At 40.4% G+C, this 27,267-nt stretch overlaps 2 protein-coding genes across 3 annotated transcripts in view; one reads left to right on the plus strand and one right to left on the minus strand.

The window, feature by feature from the left end:
• Positions 1 to 27,267, minus strand: part of PATJ (PATJ crumbs cell polarity complex component) — a 422,851-nt gene that overhangs the window by 157,826 nt on the left and 237,758 nt on the right. For both annotated transcript variants that reach the window (XM_023187375.3, XM_023187368.3), the window contains exon 28: positions 12,048 to 12,244. In XM_023187375.3, coding sequence (XP_023043143.2) covers positions 12,048 to 12,244 — 197 coding nt within the window. The remainder of the gene's footprint in view (positions 1 to 12,047; positions 12,245 to 27,267) is intronic.
• LOC111523071 (U7 snRNA-associated Sm-like protein LSm10) lies at positions 15,579 to 16,370 on the plus strand. Its single transcript, XM_023187390.3, has one exon. It carries the CDS (start codon positions 15,659 to 15,661, stop codon positions 16,028 to 16,030), a length of 372 nt encoding a protein of 123 aa, XP_023043158.2. The 5' UTR covers positions 15,579 to 15,658; the 3' UTR covers positions 16,031 to 16,370.

Genomic DNA, 27,267 nt, shown 5'->3' on the forward strand with positions numbered 1-27,267 from the left:
CTCAGTGACTTATAAAGGGGTTCTAGGTAAGGAGGTGGCAGAGCCAGAATCCAAGCTCAAGTCTCCTGATCTCAAAGCCTCTACGTAGGTTGGGGCCTCTGGAATGGGTAAGAAGAAGACAGAACTTGGTACCATGGGACTCCTGCTACCTCTGTAATACTCATCCCAATCACCTGCATCCCCAGCTTCCTGCCACCATTAAAACAACAAAACAAAACCCAGCACCCAATTCTCATTCTATTATTTTTGTACAGTGGTAAAGACAGAGAAAAACCCAACTCAAGTGTCAACTTTAAAAACTCTGGGCCAGGCGTGATGGCTCACACCTGTAATCCCAGCACGTTGGGAGGCTGAGGTGGGAGGATCACCTGAGGTCAGAAGTTCGAGACCAGCCTGGTGAAACCTTGTCTCTACTAAAAATACAGAAATTAGCTGGGCATGGTGGCAGGCGCCTGTAATCCCAGCTACTCGGGAGGCTGAGGCAAGAGAATTGCTTGAACTTGGGAGGCAGAGGTTGCAGTAAGCCGAGATGGTACCACTGAACTCCAGCCTGGGCGACAGAACAAGACTCTGCCTAAAAGAAAACCAAAAAAAACAACAAAAACAAAAACCACAACTCTGCCTCATCTCATGAGGCACAGCACTACTTTCTTCCTTACCTGTGTATGCAGAGAAAAACTTGCTCTAACGACAAAATTTTCACCTATCAGGTTGCCTAAGGTCTTATAATATCCAGTATTTGCTAGCTTTTGGCGTGGAAGGAGTGGAACGGCCTCTCTTATATACTGTTTTTTTTGTTTTGTTTTGTTTTGTTTTGAGATAGAGTCTTACTCTGTCACTGAGGCTGGAGTGCAGTGGTGTGATCTCAGCTCACTGTAACCTCCACCTCCCAGGTTCAAGCAATTCTTGTGGCTAAGCCTCCCAAGTAGCTGAGATTACAGCTGTGTAGCACCATTTTTGGCTAATTTTTGTATTTTTACTAGACGTGCGTTTCACCATGTTGGCCAGGCTGGTCTTGAACTCCTGACCTCAGGTGATCTGCCCACCTCAGCCTCCCAAAGTGCTGGGATTACAGGTGTGAGCCACTGGGCCCCGCCTCTCTTATAACTGTTAATGGGGCAGAAAACATACAAATAAAGCAAAATAAAAAAGGCTAATATAAGAAAACTTCTCTCAATTCTAAGAGCACATTTTTAAAGGCTGCATTTCAGTATAGTCACTACAATATCCATAGGACAGGAAGGAAGTTGGGAAGGCGCTGGACAAAGGAGGAAGTAGAGGCCCAGAGAACAATCCCAATAGGTTATGGAAGACATGGGGGAAAACCGCAGAAAGAAGAGTCTTTTTTTTTTTTTTTTTTTTTTTAACAGATTTCTTCAGTAATCTGCTTCTTCAATCATCATTTTTACTTTCTATTTTCATGGCACTTTCCATAATTTTAAGATAATTTGGCTCACTGGAGAGACCACACATAAAGCTTTTGTGAGAGCAATAATGAGGACTGCAGTAATAAAAAATAAACGATTGTCATTCCTCCAAGACAAGAATATGGATTTTTGGCCTCAATATTTCAGTGGCATAAGGAAGTGTGACTAAATAATTTAACTCTTCTCCAAACAAGCCACAGTCAGAAACAAAAATGGCAGAAATAGAACTCATAAGACTTCATAGCAGGAAACAAAAGAATGAGGCCAACCCATACGAACTAGGTTTTACATAATAGTTTCTGCAGCTGGAAAATAAAACTCTAACTCTCTGGAGGAACTGAAGGGTAAAGGTCTTTAATTACGAAGTTCAGACAAGCTCTCCTAGTGCAAGAACAAGCTCATCAAATTAATTTTCTTCTTCTTTGGTTCTTAGGCGATGAATGTAATTTCACAACTATGTACTACTTTTAATTAATTCGAAGTGGCATTACATTTTTAGAAGATAGGCTGGGTACAGTGGCTCACATCTGTAATTCCAGCCCTTTGGGAGGTCGAGGTGGGAAGATTGCTTGAGCCTAGGAGTTGGAGATCAGCCTGGGCAATACAGAAAGACTTTGACTCTATAACAAATTAAATAAAAATTAGCTGGGCTGGGCGCAGTAGCTCACGCCTGTAATCCCAGAACTTTGGGAGGCGGAGGCAGGCAGATCACTTAAGGTCAGGAGTTTAGGCCAGCCAGGCCAACATGGTGAAACCCCATCTCTACTAAAAATACAAAAAAAAATTAGCCAGGCCTGGTGGCGCATGCCTATAATCTCAGTTAATCAAGAGGCTGAGGCAGGAGAATAGCTTGAATTTAGGAGGTGGAGGTTGCAGTGAGCCAAGATCACGCCACTGCATTCCAGCCTGGGTGACAGGGTGAGATTCTGTCTCAAAAAGGAAAAAAAAAAAAAAAAAGTGCATATATATATATATTTTTTAGCTGTGCACACTGGCATGCACCTATAGTCCTAGCTACTCAGGAAGCTGAGGAGGGAGGATCACTGGAGCCCAGGAGTTTCAAGTTACAGTGAGCTACGATCATTCCATTGTACCCCCAGCCTGGGTGACAGAGCGAGACCCTGTCTTTAAACACACACACACACACACACACACACACACACACACACACACACAAAACTAAGAAGATAAGAATAGCATGGAATTGTATTGTGAGAAACTACCTTGGGTGTTTTAAACTAGTACTAGATAAATTGCATTAATCTGTATCTACGAAAAGTATTAATACAAAATGGTAATGAATTCACTTATTACCTTCTAGAATCATTATTAATCCAGAACTCAAATAACTTAAAAACATAGCCTTTGAGTCAGAAAAGCCAGTGTCTGCATATTTATCCCAACCCTTAATGTCACAGTTTCCTTACCTATAAAATGGGAATTTAAGCACCTATTTCATAGGGTTATGGTAAAAGTTAAGAGAGAGAATGCGTGTAAAGAATTTAGCACTGCCAGGCAAATAGTAAGTACTCAATGTCAGCTCAATTCCCTATTCAGCACCAACCTCACTCCCAATTTCTTTTAATGAGCAAGTCTTTTGTAACTGAAACTGAGTATAACATAATTGATTACTTAGGGAACATGATTAGCAAGACACAGATAGCTATTGGTGACAATGCTGTAATGACCTGAGGACTGCACTTAGTGTGTGAGGCTGACCACTCAGCCAGCACCACAGTCTTCTGGTGACTTAGAGTTGTGAACCGGGTTGCAGATCATCTTATGAATAACCAAATGAGGTGACTTTGGCTCTGCATATGGGAAGCTCATATTCAGGGGTTGCTTACAAAATGTATTTGTGTCAGGTTTAATCACCCATTTCTTAATAGCTTTGAGATACAATATTGACATACAACAAATCACATACTAAAATGTAATATTTTAGTATTAGTGAATAGTATTTAGTATTAGTGAAACCATAGCTACAATTGAACACTTGATCAATTTATTTTTACACTTTTAGCTATTTAGAACCTATCTCTGGCCAGGCGCAGTAGCTCACTCCTGTAATCCCAGCACTTTGGAAGGCCAAGGCAGGCAGATCACTTGAGGTCAGGAGTTCGAGACTAGCCTGGCCAACATGGTGACACTGCATCTCCACTAAAATACAAAAATTAGCTGGGCATGGTGGTGTGCACCTGTAATCCCAGGTACTCAGGAGGCTGAGGCACAAGAATCACTTGAACCCAGGAGGCAGAGTTTGCTGTGAGCCAAGATTGTGCCACTGCACTTCAGCCTGGGCGACAGAGCAAGACTCCATCTCAAAAAAATGAAAGAAAAGAAAAAAAAGAACCTATCTCTATTAATAAAGCTACAGGAAAAGTTATTTTCTTGTAATTTTTAATTCTTTGTTCTTCTTCCTATTCCTCAAACTACTGTTTCTGTAATGGGATATTTTATTACATGAGGTCTCTGAGGGCATAGTTATTTCATTAAGAAATATACTTCATAAAATTGCATCCATGTATGGTAATCTAAAAGTGCCAATCTAGATGACAGAAGCTTCTGACTATAAATTATAAGCAATCTTATCCATACATACGCAGAAGCTAGTGATTTATTAACTACTCTACTGTACTTCCAAACATATCTAAGTTTTCCAAAAGATTTCAAAAACAGTTCACTGGCAGCAAGCAGAGAGTCACGGATAAATTGCTGAGACAGTGGTGCTGGTAAAGGGCTCCTGGCAGGAGTTCTGCATAAAGCAGCTGCATGTATACTTGGGCAAGTCATTTAACTTTTCTGGTTTCAGTTTTTTTCTCTTATAAAATAAATATTACTGGGCCGGGCGTGGTGGCTCAAGCCTGTAATCCCAGCACTTTGGGAGGCCGAGATGGGCGGATCACGAGGTCAGAAGATCGAGACCATCCTGGCTAACATGGTGAAACCCCGTCTCTACTAAAAATTACAAAAAACTAGCCAGGCGAGGTGGCGGGCGCCTGTAGTCCCAGCTACTCGGGAGGCTGAGGCAGGAGAATGGCGTAAACCCGGGAGGCGGAGCTTGCAGTGAGCTGAGATCCGGCCACTGCACTCCAGCCTGGGCGACAGAGCAAGACTCCACCTCAAAAACAACAAAACAAAACAATATAACCTTGGTACAGGGAAAAGCCTTTCAAATTATTACCAAAACAATAATGGAAAATAATCATGTGTTTTTTTACATAAAAATTAAAAGCTTTGTGTTCACACACACACACAGAGTCAGAAGAAAGACACACATACACACACACATATATATACAGTCAGAGGACAGAGCGAGACTCCGTCTCAAAAAAAAATTAAAAAAAAAATATTGCTGGACACTGAGATCTGAGATTACCTGTAGCTCTGTCTTTATCTGTGATAAATATGGGACACATTCATGCTTTTGATTTTTTCATGATTTTTAAATATCATTTTATACATGTGCAAAATAACAGGATTTTAGTTGGGTTATCCTTCAGGTAAATGATACAAAGGGAATGTACTGCACACTTCTTCTATCTCAAAAGGCTTGGGAGCCAGACGAAACACAGCTCAATACACTAGCCCAATCACTTGTGTACTTCTTGTGTCACCCACTTTGTTCCTTCTGGCTGCTTCTGGAACCTGACAGATCACTCCAATTCCCTGCACATCCCCATCAACTCTTTTTTCCCACATTTGCACTGAAGGGAAGATTATAAATGAATCTTATATTCATATGACAGCCCCATGCCCAGGCCTGTGCATTTTCCGGGACTAATTGCTTTGGGAAAGCCAATACTCTAGCGTAAGTCTCATTCCAGTCTACATGGTGATTATATGTTAATGCCTTTTGAAATTAATTCAGTAACCCTCTTACTAGCATGGAAGTAAAGGGTAAAGAAGCTGAGATTTAATCATATTGTCTTTCAGGGGCTTAATGTAAAATTTCTTTTGTATGTGAACTGAGCCATTGATGGGACAGAATTTGCTGACTGCTCTTCCACTGTAATGGTGCAGTCCCGCAGCAACAACACTGCTAGCAAATGTCACACCAAAAGTCTGTCCTGGACAGGGCTCTCAAAGAGAAGCTGAGTTTCTGGCTTCAAAGAAGCCACAATGTATGCTTGACCTCTCTTTTTGCTATTTTCTATAAATTAGCCTCATCTAAGGGTCTGAAGGAATTAAGATCAAGTATAAATAAGAGGAGACTGTGAGCAAAGCCATACCATAGAGACAAAACAGTAATGATAAATAATATGTGCAAACAATAAGTTATAAAAATAATGAAGACACTGAGGATTTTACTTCAATTGAGGGAGGGACTATACAAACAAACACAGTGTCAGGGGGTAAAGCAACCACTCATGATTGCTCTCAGAAACCCAATAGGTATAATCTAAAAGCCCACTTGCAAATACTTCCTATATAATTCAGTATAATTCTACAATCTACTACACTGCAATATCCAAAGAACAGCTATTATAACACTGGCTTTAGCTTTCTTGGTAGTCATCATTAAATCAATTTCCTATACTCAACTCAAAAGCACATTGGATTCGGGATTATACTGCATACAAATTCTTCACATATCATAGAATAATAATTGAAAATTTTCTTTGTTGGGCACAGTGGCTCACACCTATAATCCCAGCACTTTGGGAGACTGAGGTGGGCAGATTACAAGGTCAGGAGATCGAGATCATCTGGCTAACATGGTGAAACCCTGTCTCTACTAAAAATACAAAAACATTAGCCGGATGTGGTGGCGGGCGCCTATAGTCCCAGCTACTTGGGAGGCTGAGGCAGGAGAATGGTGTGAACCCAGAAGGTGGAACTTGCAGTGAGCCAAGATGGTGCCACTGCACTCCAGCCTGGGCAACAGAGCAAGACTCTGTCTCAAAAAAAAAAAAAAGAAGAAAGAAATTTTTTCTGAGTTCTAAAAAGAAATCAGGGAAATGGTTCTTACATTAATTTAATTCTCTATCATCCCTGACCTAAAGCCCAATGAGAAGATGGGTTATAAATGCTTAAGAATCCTGTATATGGGCTGGGCACAGTGGCTCACTCCTGTAATCCCAACACTTTGGGAGGCTGAGGCAGGTGGATCACCTGAGGTCAGGAGTTTGAGACCAGCCTGACCAATATGGTGAAACCCTGTCTCTACTAAATACAAAGAATTAGCCAGGCGTGGTGGCATGCACCTGTAATCCCAGCTACTTGGGAGGCTCAGGCAGGAGAATTGCTTGAACCTGGGAGGCGGCGGTTGCAGTGAGCCAAGATGGCGCCATTGCACTCCAGCCTGGGCAACAAGAGCGAAACTTGTCTTGGGAACAACAACAACAAAAAGTATCTTGTATATGCATTTTTCCATTCTCCCAGCTCTTCAGGGGATGTTGCATGGAGCCATCAAGGAATAAAAAGACGAATTCTCTATGGGACATACTTTCAGAGACAAAGGCATTAACATAAATGAACTAAAAAGAACTGAGCTAAACAACTCTGAACAAAATATGAATAAAATCAAAATCATCTGAAATGTATTAAGGTATTGCTATGTACCAGATACTCTTATTAATTCCCACAGTATCCTCTGAGGTTGATGCTGTACAATCACTAGACTGGAAGCTCTGTGAGGGCAGGTGTTATGTATTTTGTTCACCAATAGAGCATCAATACTTTGTTCATACAGTGCCTGCTATATGACAGATGCACAGTAAGATATTTGCTGAATGAATTAATAATCTCCATTTGGAAAAGGAGGTAGCTGAGGCTTAGAGAAGATAAACAATTAGCCAAAGATACATGATGCCAGAATCTGTATTCCAACATATTTGTGTTCGTTATCTTTTTTTTTAACTACAGAATCTTTGTGGAGTGATGGGGAGTTAAGTTATTGGTATGTTTAATCTTTCTGCTCATTCCGTGTCTGAATGAAGATGAAGTTGCTGAATTGCAATGAAAGGGCCAAATTCAGAAAGTCAAAGGAAAGAATAGAAGGAGTCCAATAAAGCAACATGTTCTTATTTTTTATCCAGCAGAGTTTTTCCAGACTCCAGCTTAGCAAACAGATACCTGAAGTTTCTAAGGGGGTGGAAGTCTGTTTTAATTAACAGTTAACTATTCACCATGCTGTGCTATTGTGATATAATCAGAAATACATACTTATTCTCTGCTTGCAGTTTCTGGCACAGAGCTCCTAAAACCCTTGTAATTTCCTGAGCAACAGGGGTGCTAGGTGCTAGGTACATCTATTTTTTTTGGGGGGGGTTTTCCTTTTTATTTAATCAAAGACTGGTGAATAAACATAAATACAGTACAATTACTTCAGATCATTCTTCATATTGTATACACACAAACCCATGAACATAATCTGAAAGAAAGCTGTAGACAGCAATGAAATGCATACAGCTTTCTCTTCCCTCGCTCAAAAACAAGTTTAAACATACAAACTTAGAATCTCATCAGCACACACTCTCTTGTGACAAATGATTCAGACATAAATAGTGGGTGCAAAGAAACCAAATGCTAACATATGAATAATCTTTGTTAATGAAAAAACAGAAGCAGCCATAATGGTTAAGATACTTTCAGTTACCGATAACTAGTTGTGCCCTAAAGGGCATTATCAAAAGAGAAATCGTGCTGCAGAGAAAAGCGATATATACATACACAATGAGAAAATAAACTGCAAGATTAATGCATGCATGTTTAATACTGGAAAAATCACAGCCCTCCAAAATTTCTGCACATTTGTTATAAAAGCCCTCTGCACTCAACTAAAATTAAAATAATCTTAAAGGGATAATACTTGTAAAATTTAAGTCTTCTTAGCCACAGAAATTGCAATGGAAATAAATGTTCAGAGTCATTTTCAAAACAAAACCAAAACAAAACCAAAACAAAACTCTATTCTTCCGGTGACATGCAAGACACACTGCTCTACATTCCCAATGACTAGGAAAAAAAAACCTCAAGTCAATTTTTAGTTTGCAGATGCTCAAGGATTTTGTATTCCAGCAGGAGTTCAAATACTTTTTTGTTTCACTATTTGGTCTCTGATCTGGGTTCCTGACACAGAGCTCCTAATCCCTTGGAATTCCTTGGGCGACAAGAGTGTCTTTTGTTCTAATGAGGCAACTCTTGGTGGGTTCTTGAATGGGAGATGATTGCCAGAAGGACCAAACCATGGCTAAAAGCTTGGAATGTTCAGTTCTGACCCTCAGGGAGAATGAGGTAATAATTGCTCATGCCTACATGATGAAGCCTTAATAAAACCCCCTGAACTATGGGGTTTGAACATGTGGACCTGTCTGGAGGGTAGCACACCCAGACAGGGCATGGAAACTCTGCCCTCCCTTCACTTACACCTCAACCTGTATATCTGTCTCTTCATGTGGTTGTTCGCCTGTCTCTTCCTAACTTCCTTTATGGCTAAATATAAGTAAATTGTTTCCCTGTCTTCTGTGAGCCATCCTAGGAAATTAATCAAACCTGAGTAGGGGTTCATGGAAACTCCCAATTAAGAGCTGGTTGGTCAGAAGTTCAGGTCATAACCTGGGATTGCGAATGGCCTCAAAAGTGGTGGGAGACAGTGTTGCGGGACTGAGCCCTTAACCTGTGGGACTGACGCTGTCTCCAGGTACCTAGTGTCAGAACTGAATTGAATCATAGGATACTCAATTGCTGTCAGCTGGAGAACTGCTTGGCATGTGGGGGACAATCTTCACACATTTGATGTCAGCTGATGTTCTGCTGTCTAAGACAAGGAAAACTCTTTACCTCCTACATACATTATGCTGAGCAACTTCTGAAATATAACCAATAATCAAAAGAATTGAGACAAGTTATGGTAGGTCTTCTGAGTCCAGTGCTTGCTGCCACATACATAGTGCTGAATTTTGTGTTTGACCTGTAAAATACTCTCATTACTCTGCAGCCACAGCTCATTTGTTACCAGTGTCTAATAAAATGTCAGACAGAGAAATAAAATACCCACGCTCCTGTTGTTCTGGATACCACAGGACATTCCATCTTGAGTCTTAATAAGGTAGAAAGAATGGAACAAGAATCCTCATATTCCAAATTATAGCCTTTGGAGTGTTTCCATATACCAAGCAAGACAGAAAATCTCTGTCTAGATATGTATAACACAACAGAGTGACTTAATATACATGATTCCCTAAAGACGAAAGCATAAAAAATCAGGAATCTCCTGAATCTAAACAAACTGGGTTGGTTAAAGAAGTTCCACGGGGATCAGGCCCGGTGGCTCATGCCTGTAATCCCAGCACTTTGGGAAGCCGAGGTGGGTGGATCACTTGAGGTCGGGAGTTCAAGACCAGCCCGACCAACATGGAGAAAGCCCGTCTCTACTAAAAATACAAAAATTAGCCGGGCAGGGTGGCGCTTGCCTGTAATCCTGGCTACTCGGGAGGCTGAGGCAGGAGAATCTCTTGAACCTGGGAGGCGGAGGTTGCGGTGAACTGAGATGGCGCCATTGCATTCCAGCCTGGGCAACAAGAGGGAAACTCTGTCTCAAAAAAAAAAAAAAAAGTCCCATGGGGAGCACAATATACCTCAGTGGCTGTAGCATGGGTCTTGGAGTCTGGCAAGCCTGGGTTCTTAACCACACTTAGTCACTAAGTTCTGCAATATTAGGTATGTTATTTACCCAGTTTCTAATCCATAAAATGGAGATAATAACAGTTGTTACCATAAAACGTTCTTAAGATTACTGAATACAAATATGTACAATGCATATGCGCAGTGCTAGTAATAACTGAGTACTGGCTCTAACTTTCATTGTTTTTACTACCGCCATCACTTTTGTCTCATCTCTGAGGAAGTCTCTAAACATAAGCCAAAGGAAACAAACTGAGATAATGAATAATATTAGTTACATAAGGTCATCTTTGACTTTATTTATGTAATGATTATGCTAGTCAGGGTTACGACCCAATGTGGGTCCCATTCAAGATGCTATATCATAAAAGAACAAGAAAAGAAAAGTATTCCTGGAAGTGACTTCTTTGCAGAAACAGGTTTTAAGTGGGAAGAAGCAACCAGCGATTGGAAGAAAGAGTTGATGGTGATGGTCTTCCTGTTGCACCTGCCCAGCTGTGGCAGTAGTTATTATTAGGCAAGTAAAATTATGGATGACTGTAAATTCTATTCTGAGTCAAGTCTGAGGAGGAAATTGTAAAATGGAAAATCAGTAAGCCTTCATTTCAAGTAAGCAGTCTAACACTCAGTGTCTCTGTGATTTAGCTCGCCTAAATGTCGTAAAGTTGGAACATTTTATCAAATAGGCCTTAAAGCACAATGGTTTACAAAGAGCTACAAGTCAAACTGCCTGCCATTGAATCCTAACACCATCATTTACTTTGTGATCTCACCAGTAAAAGAGGTTGTTGTGTTTGGTACCAGGTATATTTTAGCAGTTATTGTCATCATCGTCATCATCATCATATGATCATCATTATTGCATTTCTCATTTTGTAATATAAATATCCTTTCATGTCTGTTTTCTTCTTCTAGACTGTGAGCTATACTAATGAAGGAACTGGATGTCTTCATCTCTTTTTCTGTTTCTGGTCCTAATAGACACTCAAAAGTGTTAGCTGAAAGAATGAGTGAATGAACAACCAAATGAGTATCAAACTAAGATAAGCTCAGAAGAGATACCTTGAATTTAAGTGTACAAGAATAAAAACCTTTTCAGATTATTAATGAAATTATCTAGAGTAATTTAAAGAGGATCAGTCATCTTCTTAGCTTCTCTTTTGTCTATTCTATTCCTAAAGAAAGAACCTGCCGGGCGCGGTGGCTCAAGCCTGTAATCCCAGCACTTTGGGAGGCCGAGACGGGCGGATCACGAGGTCAGGAGATCGAGACCATCCTGGCTAACACGGTGAAACCCCGTCTCTACTAAAAAATACAAAAAAAAACTAGCCGGGTGAGGTGGCGGGCGCCTGTAGTCCCAGCTACTCGGGAGGCTGAGGCAGGAGAATGGCGTAAACCCAGGAGGCGGAGCTTGCAGTGAGCCGAGATCCGGCCACTGCACTCCAGCCTGGGCGACAGAGCGAGACTCTGTCTCAAAAAAAAAAAAAAAAAAAAAAAAAGAAAGAACCTATGTAACCTTAACCCATAGCCTGAACTTCACAGACATTAACTATTATTTTTGAGAAGTTCACAGGCTCTTGTTGGCTGTAACATCTTCCCCACTTCCCTGCCCCGAAAAACTGAAGAACAATAACAGTTACACATATGATTAACTCAAAACCCAAAGAGAATTTTGATAAATACTACTAAAATTAGGTTAATATACAAATTAATTTTGAATATTTAAAAATTGATATTAAAAACAAAGGTTTTAATATGTTTCGATGATATTTTACTGAAGAACTTCTAAAATATTCTGTGAGATTAGTTTTTACGTAAGCAGCAAATAACATTTGCAAGCAACATTTCTATTCTTGCTTTGAAAAACGATTTTAAGTAGTTGAAGGAAATATAATTTGACATCATTCTTCCCTTTCACCTCGTTTTCCTATAGAACATCCACTGCACCCATCCATTTCACCAAAAGATAAGTTAAAAACATATGCTTCTCACCTCTAAGAGTTCATCTCCAATACGCATTCGTCCATCTGTGGCAGCAGGTCCTTCCGGGTTGATTCCCACCACAAATATGCTCATGCGTGATCGGTCTTTATTACCAGCAAGGCTGAGTCCAAGTCCATTCTTATCTTTTTCAAGTTCAATAATGTGCAGTTCTCCAGGCAGATCTGCATATCTTTGTCTGATTTTTTCTATTAAAAGAATTTTTAAAACATTAAATAGAGTAGCTTGATCTGTATTATTGAGATGTCAGCATTTCCCCATCCTTACTGTGATTTCTCAACCATGGTACCTTTTTTGTTTTTGAAGAGACAGAGTCTTGCTATATTGCCCAGACTGGAGCGCTGCAGTGGCTGTTCACAGGCGTGACTATAGCACACTGCAGCCTCCAACTTCTGCCTCAGCCTCCCAAGTAGCTGGAACTACTAGTATGTGGCACTGTGCCAACCTCTATAATAGTTTATTTTTGAGAATGAAGGTACTTAAGGCCATGCATGGCCTTAGATGTAGGTTACAGTTAAATATTATTTTATTTCCTCCTAAGAAGTTTAACTCACCCATAAGACCTTCTGATTGTTCAGGTTCACACTGGCCTAGACTTTCTGTGGACTCTTTTCTTACCCAAGTCAATCAACACAAAGTGGCAGAAACCATGGTCCCTTTCCTATCTGCCCCAACCCACCCGCACTAAAAAGGGAAACAAAAATATTAACTGAGCACCAGATTTAAGGAAAGCAAAGTGTTTGGTCTTAGAGATATAATGCCAAACAAAACAATCATGGTTTCTCCTCTTAGGATTTATGGTCCAGTAGGAAAGAAAATCAACAATTAATTCAAAATAATTACATTAATATATATTAATATGAAGGGTACCAAATAACACTGGGTTATGGGAGCAAAAGTAAAAGAAATTAAGGGTGTTGGTTTAGTTGTCATATTTGAATTCATTCCACAAATCTACCACTTAGTCAATATCTAACAATGAATACATTGTTTTATCCATCTTTATGAGGTTCCACTTCTTCATCTATAAATTGTTACTATCCATTTCATGGATGTTGAGAAAATTAAACAACATACATGTTAAAGGGCTTAGCGGCTCATAGTTTATAGGTGTTCTATACTTCTCTTATTCCATCTTCTGTCTCACTTTGCTACCTCTATGTTAGGGTCAAAAGGATCTGTTTTAGGAGATGGCTGGCTATGTCTCACTTGTGTTGGTTCTGTGCAGCAAAACCACACTGACAAATCAGTGTGAGGATAGCACTGCCTTAAGCATGTCCTGTGCCCCACACAGCACAAGATCAGGCCAGGTGTGCCACCACACTCAAAAGCTACATGTCTACTACCATGGCTGGAAGCAATCATCTCATCAGCTTTTAAATAACAAATTAGTAGATTGTGACACTCTTGGAACTCTAAATGCTCATTCTAATGCTTCACTTATATTACATTTGCTGTCCTTAGGAGGGAACCTTGCAAATTAAAAGCTCAAGTCAAATCATTTGTCTTAAGGTAGAGTGGGGAAGAAGACAGCCCAGTCCACTCCATCGCTTTACCAGACTTAACAAACACTGCTTTATAAGTGAGTAGATACATTTAAACTCATAAAAATGACTTTATGCATAAATTTATAATAAAAGAATAAGGCATAAGGGGGGCTTATTTTAGAATGAAAATAAATCTGCTTTACAAGAATTTTGAAGAGAATCTTAAAGAACTCTCATTGAACAAAGCTTGTTACTAATAAATGAACATTGGCCGGGCGCGGTGGCTCAAGCCTGTAATCCCAGCACTTTGGAAGGCCGAGACGGGCGGATCATGAGGTCAGGAGATCGAGACCATCCTGGCTAACACGGTGAAACCCCGTCTCTACTAAAAATACAAAAACTAGCTGGGCAAGGTGGCGGGCGCCTGTAGTCTCAGCTACTCGGGAGGCTGAGGCAGGAGAATGGCGTAAACCCGGGAGGCGGAGCTTGTGGTGAGCTGAGATCCGGCCACTGCACTCCAGTCCGGGCGACAGAGCAAGACTCCGCCTCAAAAAAAAAAAAAAAAAAAAAAAAAAAACTAATAAATGAACACATTTAGCAAAATACAGTAAAATGAAGGACTTGCAAGATCGCAAAACTGTTAACTATACAGGAAAAGAGTTAAATCATATTTACACTGAAATGAATAAATACAAGGCATTTTCGCTGGTCGGCAACCAAGAACAAGATGCTGTGTGGGTACTTGAATGAATAGAGACGAGTAAGACATGCATTACAGTAAAGATGATCACACAGCATAATAGGAGAAATAAAGTTAACACAATAAATATTCAACGACTGCAATTATTTTTCAAATTCCCAACCATTACGACTGCTGGTCACTGAATAAATACTAACTTATTAATTAGATCAGTGAATAAATACTAAATTAATTGTGCCACCAATAATTGCTTTTATTTATTTTATTTTTTGAGATGAAGTCTTGCTCTGTCACCCAGGCTGGAGTGCAGTGGTGCGATCTTGGGTCACGGCAACCTCCACCTCCCAGATTCTTGTGCTTCAGCCTCCTGAGATGCTGGGCTCACAGGCGTGCACCACCACACCCAGCTAATTTTTTTATTTTTAGTAGAGACAGGGTTTTGCCATGTGGTCCAGGCTGGTCTCAAACTCCTGATTTCAGGTGATCCGCCCGCCTCGGCCTCTTACAGTGCTGGGATTACAGGCATAAGCCACTATGCCTGGCCCTAGTAATTGCTTTTAGAATTCCAAAAATGGATATGGCTAGAAAACATTTTTTGGAATTAGGAAAATTTAAGCAGAGTCTTGAGTAAGGTACGCAATTTGATTATGTGATGAAGAATCTTGGTGGGTGAAATGGCAAGAGGAAAACGCAGCTGGGATAGGGAGGAGAACATAGGTAGCTGTTGGCTGCAAACTGGAAATTCTTTGGACTAGTGGGTGGGTGATCAGAAATAAGACTGAATGGTTAGTTGATAGGCTGTTTACAGCAATAATATTCCATTTTACGTGTTCTGCAGAGGTGCCATAGAGTCCCCCAGGATGGGGGAGTTGAGAGGAGGCTCCATTTAAGACCTTTTCTCCAGATTCAACCAGAACACTTACGCTCTCATCTGCTTTGTTTATTGGACTTATATGGTAAGACGGTTAAGAAATGATATCACAGCTAAGAAAACAACACGAAACACCAATTTTAACACACCTTTCTCAGAAAGTAATAAAGCATCTTTTTTTTTTTTAAAAAAAGATGTTGATAACTTTAACAAGACAATACTCAAAATAGTAGATATAAGAGAACTCTACAACTGACAGACACAAAATGCACATTTTTTGCAAATCACACACAGACCAAGTACAGAAACAGACTGCATATTGGGCCATAAAAGAAACTTCAGAGCACTGACGCACTCCGTGCACGGAGGACAGAGCGGCCCGGTCGCCGGCGTGGTTTCTCCGTCCTGCTGCAGCCGGCGGGAGGCAGTCTGTCCAGGCGCCCGCTAGCTTGCAGTCTGTCCAGGCGCCCGCTAGCTTCGGCGGCGACCCAGACGGGAAAAGCGGAAGGAATGTCGCGTGCAAGCAGGCAGCTGGTGTGGAAGAATGGCACTGAGCCATTCAGTGAAGGAGCGGACCATCTCTGAGAACAGCCTGATCATCCTACTGCAGGGCCTCCAGGGCCGGGTAACCACTGTGGACCTGCGGGATGAGAGGGTGGCCCACGGACGCATAGACAATGTCGATGCTTTCATGAACATCCGCCTGGCCAAAGTCACCTACACGGACCGTTGGGGGCATCAGGTCAAGCTGGATGACCTCTTTGTGACAGGCCGCAATGTCCGCTACGTCCACATCCCAGATGACGTGAACATCACCTCGACCATTGAGCAGCAGCTGCAGATTATCCATCGGGTGCGGAACTTTGGTGGCAAGGGCCAAGGCCGGTGGGAATTTCCTTCCAAAAACTGTAAGTGAGGCCCTCAGCAAGCCCTGGCCCCAACTCGGCTTCCTCCAGTGTTCTCTGGAGCCAGCTCCCTGCCCTCACACCCTGTCTGGAACCCGAGAAGAGAGCAAGGCCAGGCCAGAAGCTGGTGTCCAACAGACACCACCTGTCAAAGCTGCCTTTCACAGGGTTCCACCTCCCAGACTCCCTCTGGGACCCAGAATCCTATCTGTCTGTGGCCTTGGGGTAGGTGACAATCCCCCTTTTTGATGATCTGAATCTCTGACTTATTGATCATGGAACCTGTCAAGTAGTTTTCAACTCTCCCAGTGAGGATAATTAAACATGCTCAGTCTGTCAAAAAAAAAAAAAAAAAAAAAAAAAAAGAAACTTCAATAGCTCTCAAAGACTCAATATTACACAGGCTGTGTTCTTGAAATATAACGCAATAAAACAAAAAAATTATAAATTAACAATAAAAAGATAACTTTAAAAACCTCAGGTGTTTAGAAATAATATTAGTAAAAAACCCAAGATTTTAAACAGAAAATTAAGAAATACAGCATTCACAATTGAATAAAAATTATATAAACTCGGGAGACACAGCTAAAGAAGAATTTAGAAGGTATATTATAATTTTGAAGAATTTACCAGAAAACAAGAAAAGTTAAAAAAAAAAAAGCATTATAACCAAGAAATTGGAAAAATAGCTACATAGCAAATGCAAAGAAATAAGAAGACAGAAAATAGCAAAGATAAGGGCATCTGCTAATGAATGAATATAGAACTGTCACCAACAAACAAATCAAAATAAAAATACATTCTGAAGTTCAATGAAATTAAAACCTACTTCTTGGAAAACATTAATAAGATAGGCTCTTTAAAAACTTAATGAGAAAAAAATAGATGCTAAAAATAAATTACAAAGCTGGATACAGTGACTCATGCTTGTAATCCCAGCATTTTGGGAGGACTGCTTCAGCCCAGGAGTCTGAGACAAGCCTGGGCAACATAGCGAGCCCCTGTCTGTACAAAAAGTTTGAAAAGTTAGCCTGGCATAGCGGCACGCACTTATAATTTTGGCTACTCCGGAGGTTGAGGCGGGAGGATCATTAAGTCCAGGAGTTCAAGGCTACAGTGAGCCATGATTGTACTACTGCACTTTAACCTGGGCTACAGAGTGAGACCCCCATCTCTAAAAATAAATTTTTAAAAATTACAGAACTAAAAGAGAAAAATAACTGCAGATAGGTTTTTTAAATAAAATTATGGACAGTACATCAATACAAACTATAAGTTGGCACATTCTTAAATCTATATGATGTAGATACATTTCCCCAAAAAATTAAAACACAATATTTAGTGCAAGAATAAATGTAAAACTGTGATGAACTAGTAGCTATTAAAGACACTGAAATGAGGCTGGGCACGGTGGTTCATGCCTGTGACCCCAGCACTTTGGGAGGCTGAAGCATCACACATTTTTGTGGTAGAATAGAAAGGGTAAGGGTTAGGGTCACAATTAAGTTCAAACACAAGCTAAGGCACTTAACATCTCTGATTCCTTGGACAAATTACTAAGCCTCTATGAACCCAGATTTCTTATGTAAAATGGGGTTGTTACCCTAAAAGTGGATGTTTCCTAAAAATGCCTGGGAGATACAAGTCCAAATAATGTTAGGGGAAACAAAACCACATGATTTTTGTTTCCATGATATAGTTATGTTGAGGTTTACATGTAGTCTTAAGTTGGTGACAAAGCTGCTCTTTTCTATTTAACTTTTTGTTTGTTTTAAGACAAATGGAGACTTAAGAAAGAAAGCAGTTTTGCCCATGATGGCATGAAGAAAAGCCATACAGCCCTCCAGTGGGAACCATTAGAGGAAGAGACTAACATTGTTCTCCACCGAGTCTCTTCTTTGAGGCAAGGAGAAGACCCTGGAACATCTGCAGGTGCAGAGAAATGCCACCACTGGATCAACTGTTTGTCCCGTGATATGCAGGCCACTGAAACAGCTTTACAATGGTGTGCTAGTAAAGTGTAGAATCAAAACCCTTTCTGTAGTTTCTGTTTGAGAAAATAAAATAGTTCTAGAGATGGATGGTTGCACAATGTAAATGTATTTAACACTGAACAATACACTTAAAGATGGTAAAATAGTAAACTTTGTTATGTATATTTTACCACAATTTAAAAAAGAACCCCATAAGTGGCTTAAAAGACCCTAAAAAAATTGGTTCCCTTATCAACATCCCACTGAGGGACTAAGTTATAGATTCATTATTCTGACTTTTGAAATCAGCAGCTTCTTCTTTTTTTTTTTTTTTTTTTTTTTGAGTCAGAGTCTCGCTCTGTTGCCAGGCTGGAGTACAGTGGCGCAATCTTGGTTCACTGCAACCTCCGCCTTCTGAGTTCAAGCGATTCTCCTGCCTCAGCCTCCTCAGTAGCTGGGACTATAGGCATGCGCCACCAAGCCCAGCTAATTTTTGTATTTTTAGTAGAGACGGGGTTTCACCATGATAGCCAGATGGTCTCGATCTCTTGACCTCGTGATCTGCCTGCGTTGGCCTCCCAAAGTGCTGGGATTATAGGCGTGAGCCACCATGCCTGGCCAAAACCAGCAGCTATATTTTTCTAGTCAATGCTTTTTTGTGACCCTACTATAATCCTATTTATTCAATGAACTAATATGAATTGAATCCAAATTCAGGCCAGGCTTGTGATACAAAGGGAATACAATACTGAATTTGTTTTCAAGGACCTGAAAATCTATAATCAGAGACAAGCACACATATGACTAGTTATAATTCAGAGAGATAAGAGCATTGAGAAAAATACCAGCAGCTGAAGTTACTTGCTTATTTTAGTGTGTCATCAGGAAAAACAACTAATATCTGCAAACTATACTGAATAGTATAGATGTTCTCGCCAATTCTCAACCCACTGGTCAGCTACACTTTCTACCGTATCATGCCAAGGCCTCGTTTTGGTTGACATTTCCAATAATCCTGCATCTAGCTTGTTCTGACTTTATTTGCCTAAATGCTAACAGATGAGTTATTCAGCTTTCCTTAATTTCTTTGTATTGTTTTCTGTTTTGTGGGAGAATGATATAAGCTCAACAGAATAAAACTCAGCAAAAAAAATCCCAATCCTGAAACATTAAAGAACTGGGTATACTTAGGCTGAGCACGGTAGCTCATGCCCGTAATCCCAGCACTTTGGGAGGTTGAGGCGGGCAGATCACTAGCAAGGTCAGGGGTTCGAGACCAGCCTGCCCAATATAGTGAAACCCTGTCTCTACAAAAAATACAAAAATTAGCCGGCATGGTGACACACACCTGTAATCCCAGCTAATCGGGAGGCTAAGGCAGGAGAATCACCTGAACCCAGGAGGTGGAGGTTGCAGTAAGCTGAGATCATGCTACTGTACTCCAGCCTGGGTGCAAGACTGCCTAAAAAAAAAAAAAAAAAAAAAAGAAAAGAAAAAGAAAAAAAAAGAATTGAGCATACTTCATAGTTACACAATTTTATTAATAATTTTTTGGGGCTGGGTACAGTAATCCCAGCATTTTGGAAGGAAGAAAGATTTCTTGAGGACAGGAATTCAAAACTAGCCTGGAAAATATAGCAAGACTCCATCTCTACAAAAAATTAAAACATCAGCCAGGCATGAGGGTGGACACCTATAGTCCCAGCTACTTGGGAGGCTGAGGTGGGACGACTGCGTGAGCCCAGGAGCTTGAGGCTGCACTGAGCCATAATCACACCACCGCCTTCCAGCCTGGGTGACAAAGTAAGACCCTGTCTCCAGTTTTGCCCATCGGTCTTCATGGTCCTAGCTGAAAAGTGTCTTTTTAGATTCCTTATTTCCTTCGACTTCCCTCCCCTAGAATATAAACTCCATGAGCTCTTTGTCCACCCAACTCTCTGCAGTCTTCTGTACCCACAACAGTGGCTGGCATATATTAGATAGTCCATCTAAACCCACTGAAAACAGAAGTGAGTGATTTTGAAGATCCTATTCAATTGCTAGGACACACTGTTCCGACACTGTCCCAAACAATGCTATATAAAAGTGATTGGAAATCTAAAAGCTTTAGACAGATACAATTTTTTTCTCAAAGACAATTATCTCTTCAGTTAAAAGAAGTAAAACAGTTTCCTCTTTAGAGCTGTATTCAAAATTAAAATCCGTTAGTACTACTAGAAAAACAAATTACTATGTGCACATTATCTTTTAAAATCCACTTTATCAAGCTGAAGAAACTTGACAAGCAAAAAGATTTATAGGTAATCCTTTTTTTTCAGTGCCGCATAAAACAGAAAGCATAATAATAAGAGACTAAAAGTGCCAAATACTCTGTAACACATATACTTCTGTTGAATTTTTATTAACATTTTCAGGCCTTAGAATTTGGGTTATCCTATAATTTTTATTTAGACCTATAGTTAGATGGAGTTTAAAAGATGACAGGTCCAGCCCTTCCGATACATTAATTGCTATGTTTTCACCATATCATGAAATCAGAGACTTTTAATTCAGGCAAAATGAACTAAGAAATCATGGACCTTCTCTCACAGTCACCCACCCTTACTTTCAGACTCCATTTGATAAAGAAATAAGACCAAAGAACGAAAATCTCATATAAGGTTATGAAGCTAATTTATGGGTAGAAACTATAGACTAAAGAGGTTTGTAAAGAGTATTCTTTTATTAGGTTCGTACAAAAGTAATTGTGATTTTTGCTAGTAAAAGTAATGAAAAAAACCACGATGACTTTTGCACCAACCTAATACTTGAAGCCAATTTAGTTCTCCCTTAAAATTAAGCAATAGAAAAAAAAAAAAAAAGAACCCATACTTTGTTTGCCATACAAAAATACACACCACACACACATAAATTATGTCAGTACTAGCTTTTGGCAACAAAATATGAAAAGTGTTGTAAAGTCTCCTAGCATATAGTTCAATTTTTTCTCTAACAAATCATGTATAGAATTCTCTAATATCATTTTAAAGGAAAGATAAAATGACTTCAAATTTCTCCCTCAGTTTTAAGAAGCTATCTTCAGAATCCTCACATGGTCATAATACCTCGTTGTACAAAAGAAATATTTCACAGTTCACTGTGTCATCGATTCTTCCCCCCCCTTTCGTAAATGCCTCCATTTGCAGATGAATTGACTGATACTCTGAGAACTGAGGTGACTTGGCCAATGTCAGGGTCAGTTCTGCTGAATCCAAGTGCTGTGACCTGTTCATCACACCATCACAGCTATCTCTTCAACTGGCAGACATTTGAGGTAATAAGTTCCCTTCAGAGCTGAAACAATGGTTCCCAGGCCTATCTCCTTAGATTATTGGTCAGGCTTAGATTTATTGCTATTGTCAGGATTCAGAACACAATACCCTAAAATGTAGCACCTTAGCAGACTGAGTATTTTACACTGAAGGAAACTGAGAAAACCACAGAAGCAGGATTATGTGTTCTGACCTTCTCTTACCCCCTCTCTCCTGAAGTGGGCCACAGAAACTAGAAAGCCCCTGCCCCCACTTCCCAGAAGCAGGCCACAAAACCTAGGAAGGTCACTCTCTGACCTCCCTCCCTCTCCCCCCTGCAGAGGTGTATGTGACAGGTGTCCTGCCCTACACCCAGAGGAAGGGAACAGCACACACAGATGCACAAGAATCGCAACAAGGCTGAGCGCAGTGGCTCACGCCTGATACTCCAGCACTTTGGGAGGCCAAGACGGGTGGATCACCTGAGGAGTTTGAGACCAGCCTGGCCAACAAGGTGAAACCCTATCTCTACTAGAAATACAAAATTAGCTGGATGTGCTGGCACACGCCTGTAGTCCCAGCTACTTGGGAGGCCGAGGCAGGAGAATTGCTTCAACCCGGGAAGCGGAGGTTGCATTGAGCAGAGATTATCTCACTGCACTCCAACCTGGGTGACAGAGTGACACTCTGTCTCAAAAAAAAAAAACACAAGAAACGGAATAATAAAAAAAAAGAAGTTCCCTGGTGTTCCCCCCCCCCACTAGATCATACCCTCTTGTCCTCCAGTCATACTTCTGCAGGACTGTCCGTAAAAACACAGTTTTCCCTGGGTCTTTGGGTCTTTCTTTCTGAAGGCTCCTGTGTTGTATAAAATTTTGGATAAACAAATTTGTTATACTTTTCTCTTGTTAATCTGCTTTTTGTTATAAGGGTCTCAGCCACGAACCTTGCAATGGGTGAGGAAAAAAATAATACTTTCTCCCCCATACTATCTAAAATATCACCCTTGGCCCTTATAAAACAGAACCATGACTGAGTCCCACAGGCTGAGATTCTGAGCCAGGTTGTCTGGGGTAAGGTTTAGGAATCTTTGTAACGAGGTGCTCAGGTGCTTCTCATGGGCCACTAGGTTCGTAAACTACAGATGAATCTCTCATGCAGTGCAGTCATTTCTTTCCAGGAAAAATATGTTGATGATGACAATCAACAAAAGTTCACAGAGACCAAATTTAAGGCAGCCTTTACACAGGCCAGTCGTAAGACTAATCTAACATGGACACTATCTCTGTATCCACAGTCAGGCTTCAGGATTAAATAAGAGGTTTATTTTGATTGCGTAATAGATTTCCCTTCCTCTCAGCCTCCTAGGCTGCCTCCCTCCATCCAAAATCTCTGGGGTTTCCTGTAAAGCTCTGTGACAATGGCTTCTCTTTAGTAAGTACAACAAAAGCTGAACCTAGAATTTCAAGGGGAGAAGGAAAAATGATTTGGTTTTTGAAACTGACTTGGTTTTTTATTTTTAATAAATCAAGACTGCAATGCCAGTTTAGTTTTTAATTCAAAACTTAAGATAGAAACAGTAGCACTCCTCCTGTGCATGGCTGAGTCAGCACAAACTGTCCTGCAGCATCAGACATGTGGCTTCACTGCGGGGAACCCCACATGGCCTGGCATTTGCTCTAAGGGCTGCTGAGAGTCGTTGCCATAGCAACCAATGGGGCAAGAAAATGATAAGTGGAAAGAAAATGTATAGAGAATGGTTTTCTTAAAATTTACTCATTTCAATTTCACTGAAAATGCATTATTTTAAAGAGGTGGACTAAAGAGTATTCTTTTACTTGAAGTCAATGAAGTTCTCTCTTAAGAAACAAAAAAACTAAATAACCCATACTTTGTTTACTATATGAAAATGCACACCACACACACACACACACACACACACACACACCCCAATTACACAAGTACTAGCTTTTGGCAACAACATATCAAAAGTGTTACAATGATCTAGAATCTTACCACATCTGGTATTTTTAGGAAATATCTGTAAAAACAACAGCCATTTTTATATAGACTTTTGCTGATTTTATTTTTATTTTTTATTTTTTTTTGAGACAGGGTCTCATTCTGTTGACCAGGCTAGAGTTCAGTGGCACAATCATGGCTCACTGCAGCCCCAACCTCCTGGGCTCAACCAATCCTCCAGCCTCAGCCTCCTGAATAGCTAGGACTACAGGCATGTGTCAGTTTTCACTGACTTTTGATGGGATTCAGTACACACTACCCCACAATATAGCATCTTGGCATTTGAGAAAACAGCAGAAGCGGGAAGGTAACTCTCACTTCTCCCACCCCTTCTCCCCTGAAGCAGGTCAAAAAACCTAAGAAGGATTTCTCTAATCTTCCCCTGAAGCAGGTGATAAGACCTTCATTACAGAGGTGCCCTGCCTACACCCAGAGGAAGGGAGCATCCTTATCTCTGAAGACACAGGGACACAGAGAAGAATCTGAGTAAGTTCCTCCTGGTTTATTGCCATTAGATCATGCCTCCTTTGTCCAATCCTACTTCTCCATGGCTATTTACTTCTCTGGTCTATGCCTAGCATAAACACCACACAGGTTTGTTTCCTTGGGACTTCATTTCCTTATGAAGGCTCCTGTGTATATTAAATAAATGTGTATGCTTTTCTTTGGTTAACATATCTTTTTTTTTTTTTTTTTTTGAGACAGAGTCTCCCTCTGTCGCCAGGCTGGAGTGCAGTGGCGTGATCTTGGCTCACTGCAATCTCCGCCTCCCGAGTTCAAGCCACTCTCCTGCCTCAGCCTCCTGAGTAGCTGGGATTACAGGTACGTGCCACCACATCCAGCTAATTTTTGAATTTTTAGTAGCGACAGGGTTTCATCTTGTTGGTCAGGATGGTCTCAATCTCCTGACCTCGTGATCTGCCCACCTTGGCCTCCCAAAGTGCTGGGATTACAGGTGTGAGCCACTGCGCCTGGCCTAATCTGTCTTTTGTTGTTATAAAGATCTCAGCCATGAACCTAAGATGGAAAGATATTTCTCTTCCCCTCCACTTATGCAGTGTGTTAGTCAAGTGGCTGTAGTTCCTTTTTCAAATAACCTAGATGCCCTCCCATTTCTAAATAAAAATCAGAGATGAGTAGATAAATAAACTACTTCTTTTGGCACCAGGCTTTATTCAAGTATCCCTGAATGAACATCAGACTAGAATAATTGGAGAGAGAACAGTCTCTTGATGCAGCTGAACACTCATGCTTATTTTAAACATGGATTTTCTAGCCCCAGGACAATGTTATCTGAAGAAAGGAATCCCAAGTTGCTCATAATTCTGTATCAAAGCATCGATGCCTTTTTCTTGTCCAAGAAAGCCAAGAACATTTCTCCATTATTGTCACAGAGTGTTTTCATATCATCATAGGATATTAGGTGTTGCTAAGTAACAGAGCCTTTCTCCCAGGAAAGCAACTTAATTCAAGTCACTGCCCAGTATTTTAATAGCAAATGTTCAACACACTGGAATAATGACTCAGTACAATTTCAGAAACATTTAGTCATCTATTCTGTTTCCAAATAACAAAGAATAACATAATACAGAGAAAACATTTTAAAACACTCTTCTATATATTAAATATAACAATTCCACTTAAAAAAAATCAGGTAAAATAAACATTCTAACTTTTCTCATGCAGTAACCAACTTCTAATTCTCTGAGTTAGTACTTTCAGATTTGAGAAGTAAAAATATATAAAAGAAACTATAACTTATCAGAAGAAACAGCACAGGCTGGGGCTCACGCCTATAATCCCAGCACTTTGGGAGGCTGAGGCAGACAGATCACCTGAGGCTGGGAGTTCGAGACTAGCCTGACCAACACAGAGAAACCCCACATCTACTAAAAATACAAAATTAGCTGGGTGTGGCGGTACATGCCTTTAATCCCAGCTACTCGGAAGGCTGAGGCAGAAGAATAGCTTGAACCTGCGAGACGGAGGTTGCAGTGAGCCCAGACTGCGTCACTGTACTCCATCCTGGGTAACAAGAGTGAAAAACAGAACAGAATGAAGGAAGGAAGGAAGGAAGGAAGGGAGGGAGGGAGGGAGGGAAGGAAGGAAGGAGGGAAGGAAGGAAGGAAGGAAGGAAGGAAGGAAGGAAGGAAGGAGGGAGCATATGAAAATGAATGTCCAAACAAATAAGAGAAAATCTCTTCCTGCAAGAGATAAACAATATCAACAATAAACAAATAGAAAAAATTTAAAAAATGATGACTTTCAGAGAAGAGAGAAGAAATAGTGAATCAGAGGAGGCACAAAGTGACTTCTGGGTATTAGTAATGTTTTATTTCATTACCTGGATGGTAGTTACATGCGAATATACTCTTTGTGAAAATTCAGCAAACTACAGTACAGTTTTCTGTTTGTATTTCAATTAACTTATTTTTATTTAAAAATTTTTTTAAGTTTTTTTTTTTTTTTTTTTGAATCTTACTATGTTGCCCAGGCTAGAGTACAGTGGCTATTCACAGAGGCTACATCATAGTGTACCACAGCCTCAAACTCCTGGCCTCAGAGATCCTCCTGCCTTAGCCTCCTGCATAGCCGTGGGATGACACGTGTTCACTACAGCACCTAGCTAATAAATTTCTTTTTAAAAAAGAGACGTAAACTACTGTAATGCCAGCCAGCACAGTGGTTCACACCTGTAATCAGTGTTCTGGTTGACTCTGTGAGAAAAAGTCTTAAATGGAGCCTCCCCTCAACCCCTCATCCCTGGGGGGACTCTAGGACGCCTCTATAAAACACCTAAATTGGAATATTATTGCTGTAAACAACCTATCAATTAACCTTTTTAATCTTCTTTTTAAAATTCTACTACTATTTCCTTTTTCTTGCACTGGGAAAGATGAATTAACCTTTTAAACTTTCCATCTTATTTCTTATCACCTACCCACTAATCCAAATAATTTCCAGTTTGGGCTGGGCACAGTGGCTCACACCTGTAATCCCAGTACTTTGGGAGGCTGAGGTGGGCCAATTACTTGAGGCTAGGAGTTCGAGATCAGACTGGCCAACATGGCAAAACCCCATCTCTACTACAAATACAAAAAAATTGGCTGGATATGGTGGCACATGCCTGTAATCCCAGCTTCATGAGTGGCTGAGGTTGAAGAATCCCTCGAGCCTGGGAGGTGGAGGACGTAGTGAGCCATGATCAACGCCACTGCCCTCCAGTCTGACCAACAGAGTGAGACCCCATCTCTAAAAAAGCAAGCAAACAAAAAATACTATTATGTGAGGACCTTGTTTGAATCCTATTTGAACAAGCCAATTGTAAAAATATATTTTGAGACAATAAATTTAATTACAGATTATATATTAGAAAAAAACAAAAAATTATAATGTTAAGAAAATTAATAGTATTGTAGTTATATGATTAAGAGATGAATGTGTATGAATAAAATGACATAATATCTGGGGATAATTTGAAAATATTTCAGTAAAGAAAAATAAAATACAAGGAATAGGTGAAATGAGTATAGTAAAATCTTGGTAATTATTGAATCTGGGAGAATCTGCTGACTATTCTCTTTATGTTGGTAAATGTTTGAAATTTTTCACAACTGAAAAACAAAACAAGGCTGGGCGCAGTGGTGCGCGCCTGTAATCCCAGCACTTTGGGAGGCTGAGGCGGGCGGATCACCTGAGGTCAGAAGCTCAAGACAAGCCTGGCCAAGATGGAGAAACCCCATCTCTACTAAAAATACAAAAATTAGCCGGGTGTGATGGTGGGTGCCTGTAATCCCAACTACTTGGGAGGCTGAGGCAGGAGAATCACTTAAACCTAAGAGTAGTGAGCCAAGATTGTGCCACTGCACTCCAGCCTGGGTGACAAGAGCAAGACTCCATCTCAAAAAAAAAAAAAAGAAAAAGAAAAAAAGGAAAAACATCCTCATAACAATGCTATAAGTA

This window comes from Piliocolobus tephrosceles, chromosome 1 (assembly GCF_002776525.5).
Source record: "Piliocolobus tephrosceles isolate RC106 chromosome 1, ASM277652v3, whole genome shotgun sequence".
NCBI classification, from domain to species: Eukaryota; Metazoa; Chordata; class Mammalia; order Primates; family Cercopithecidae; genus Piliocolobus; species Piliocolobus tephrosceles.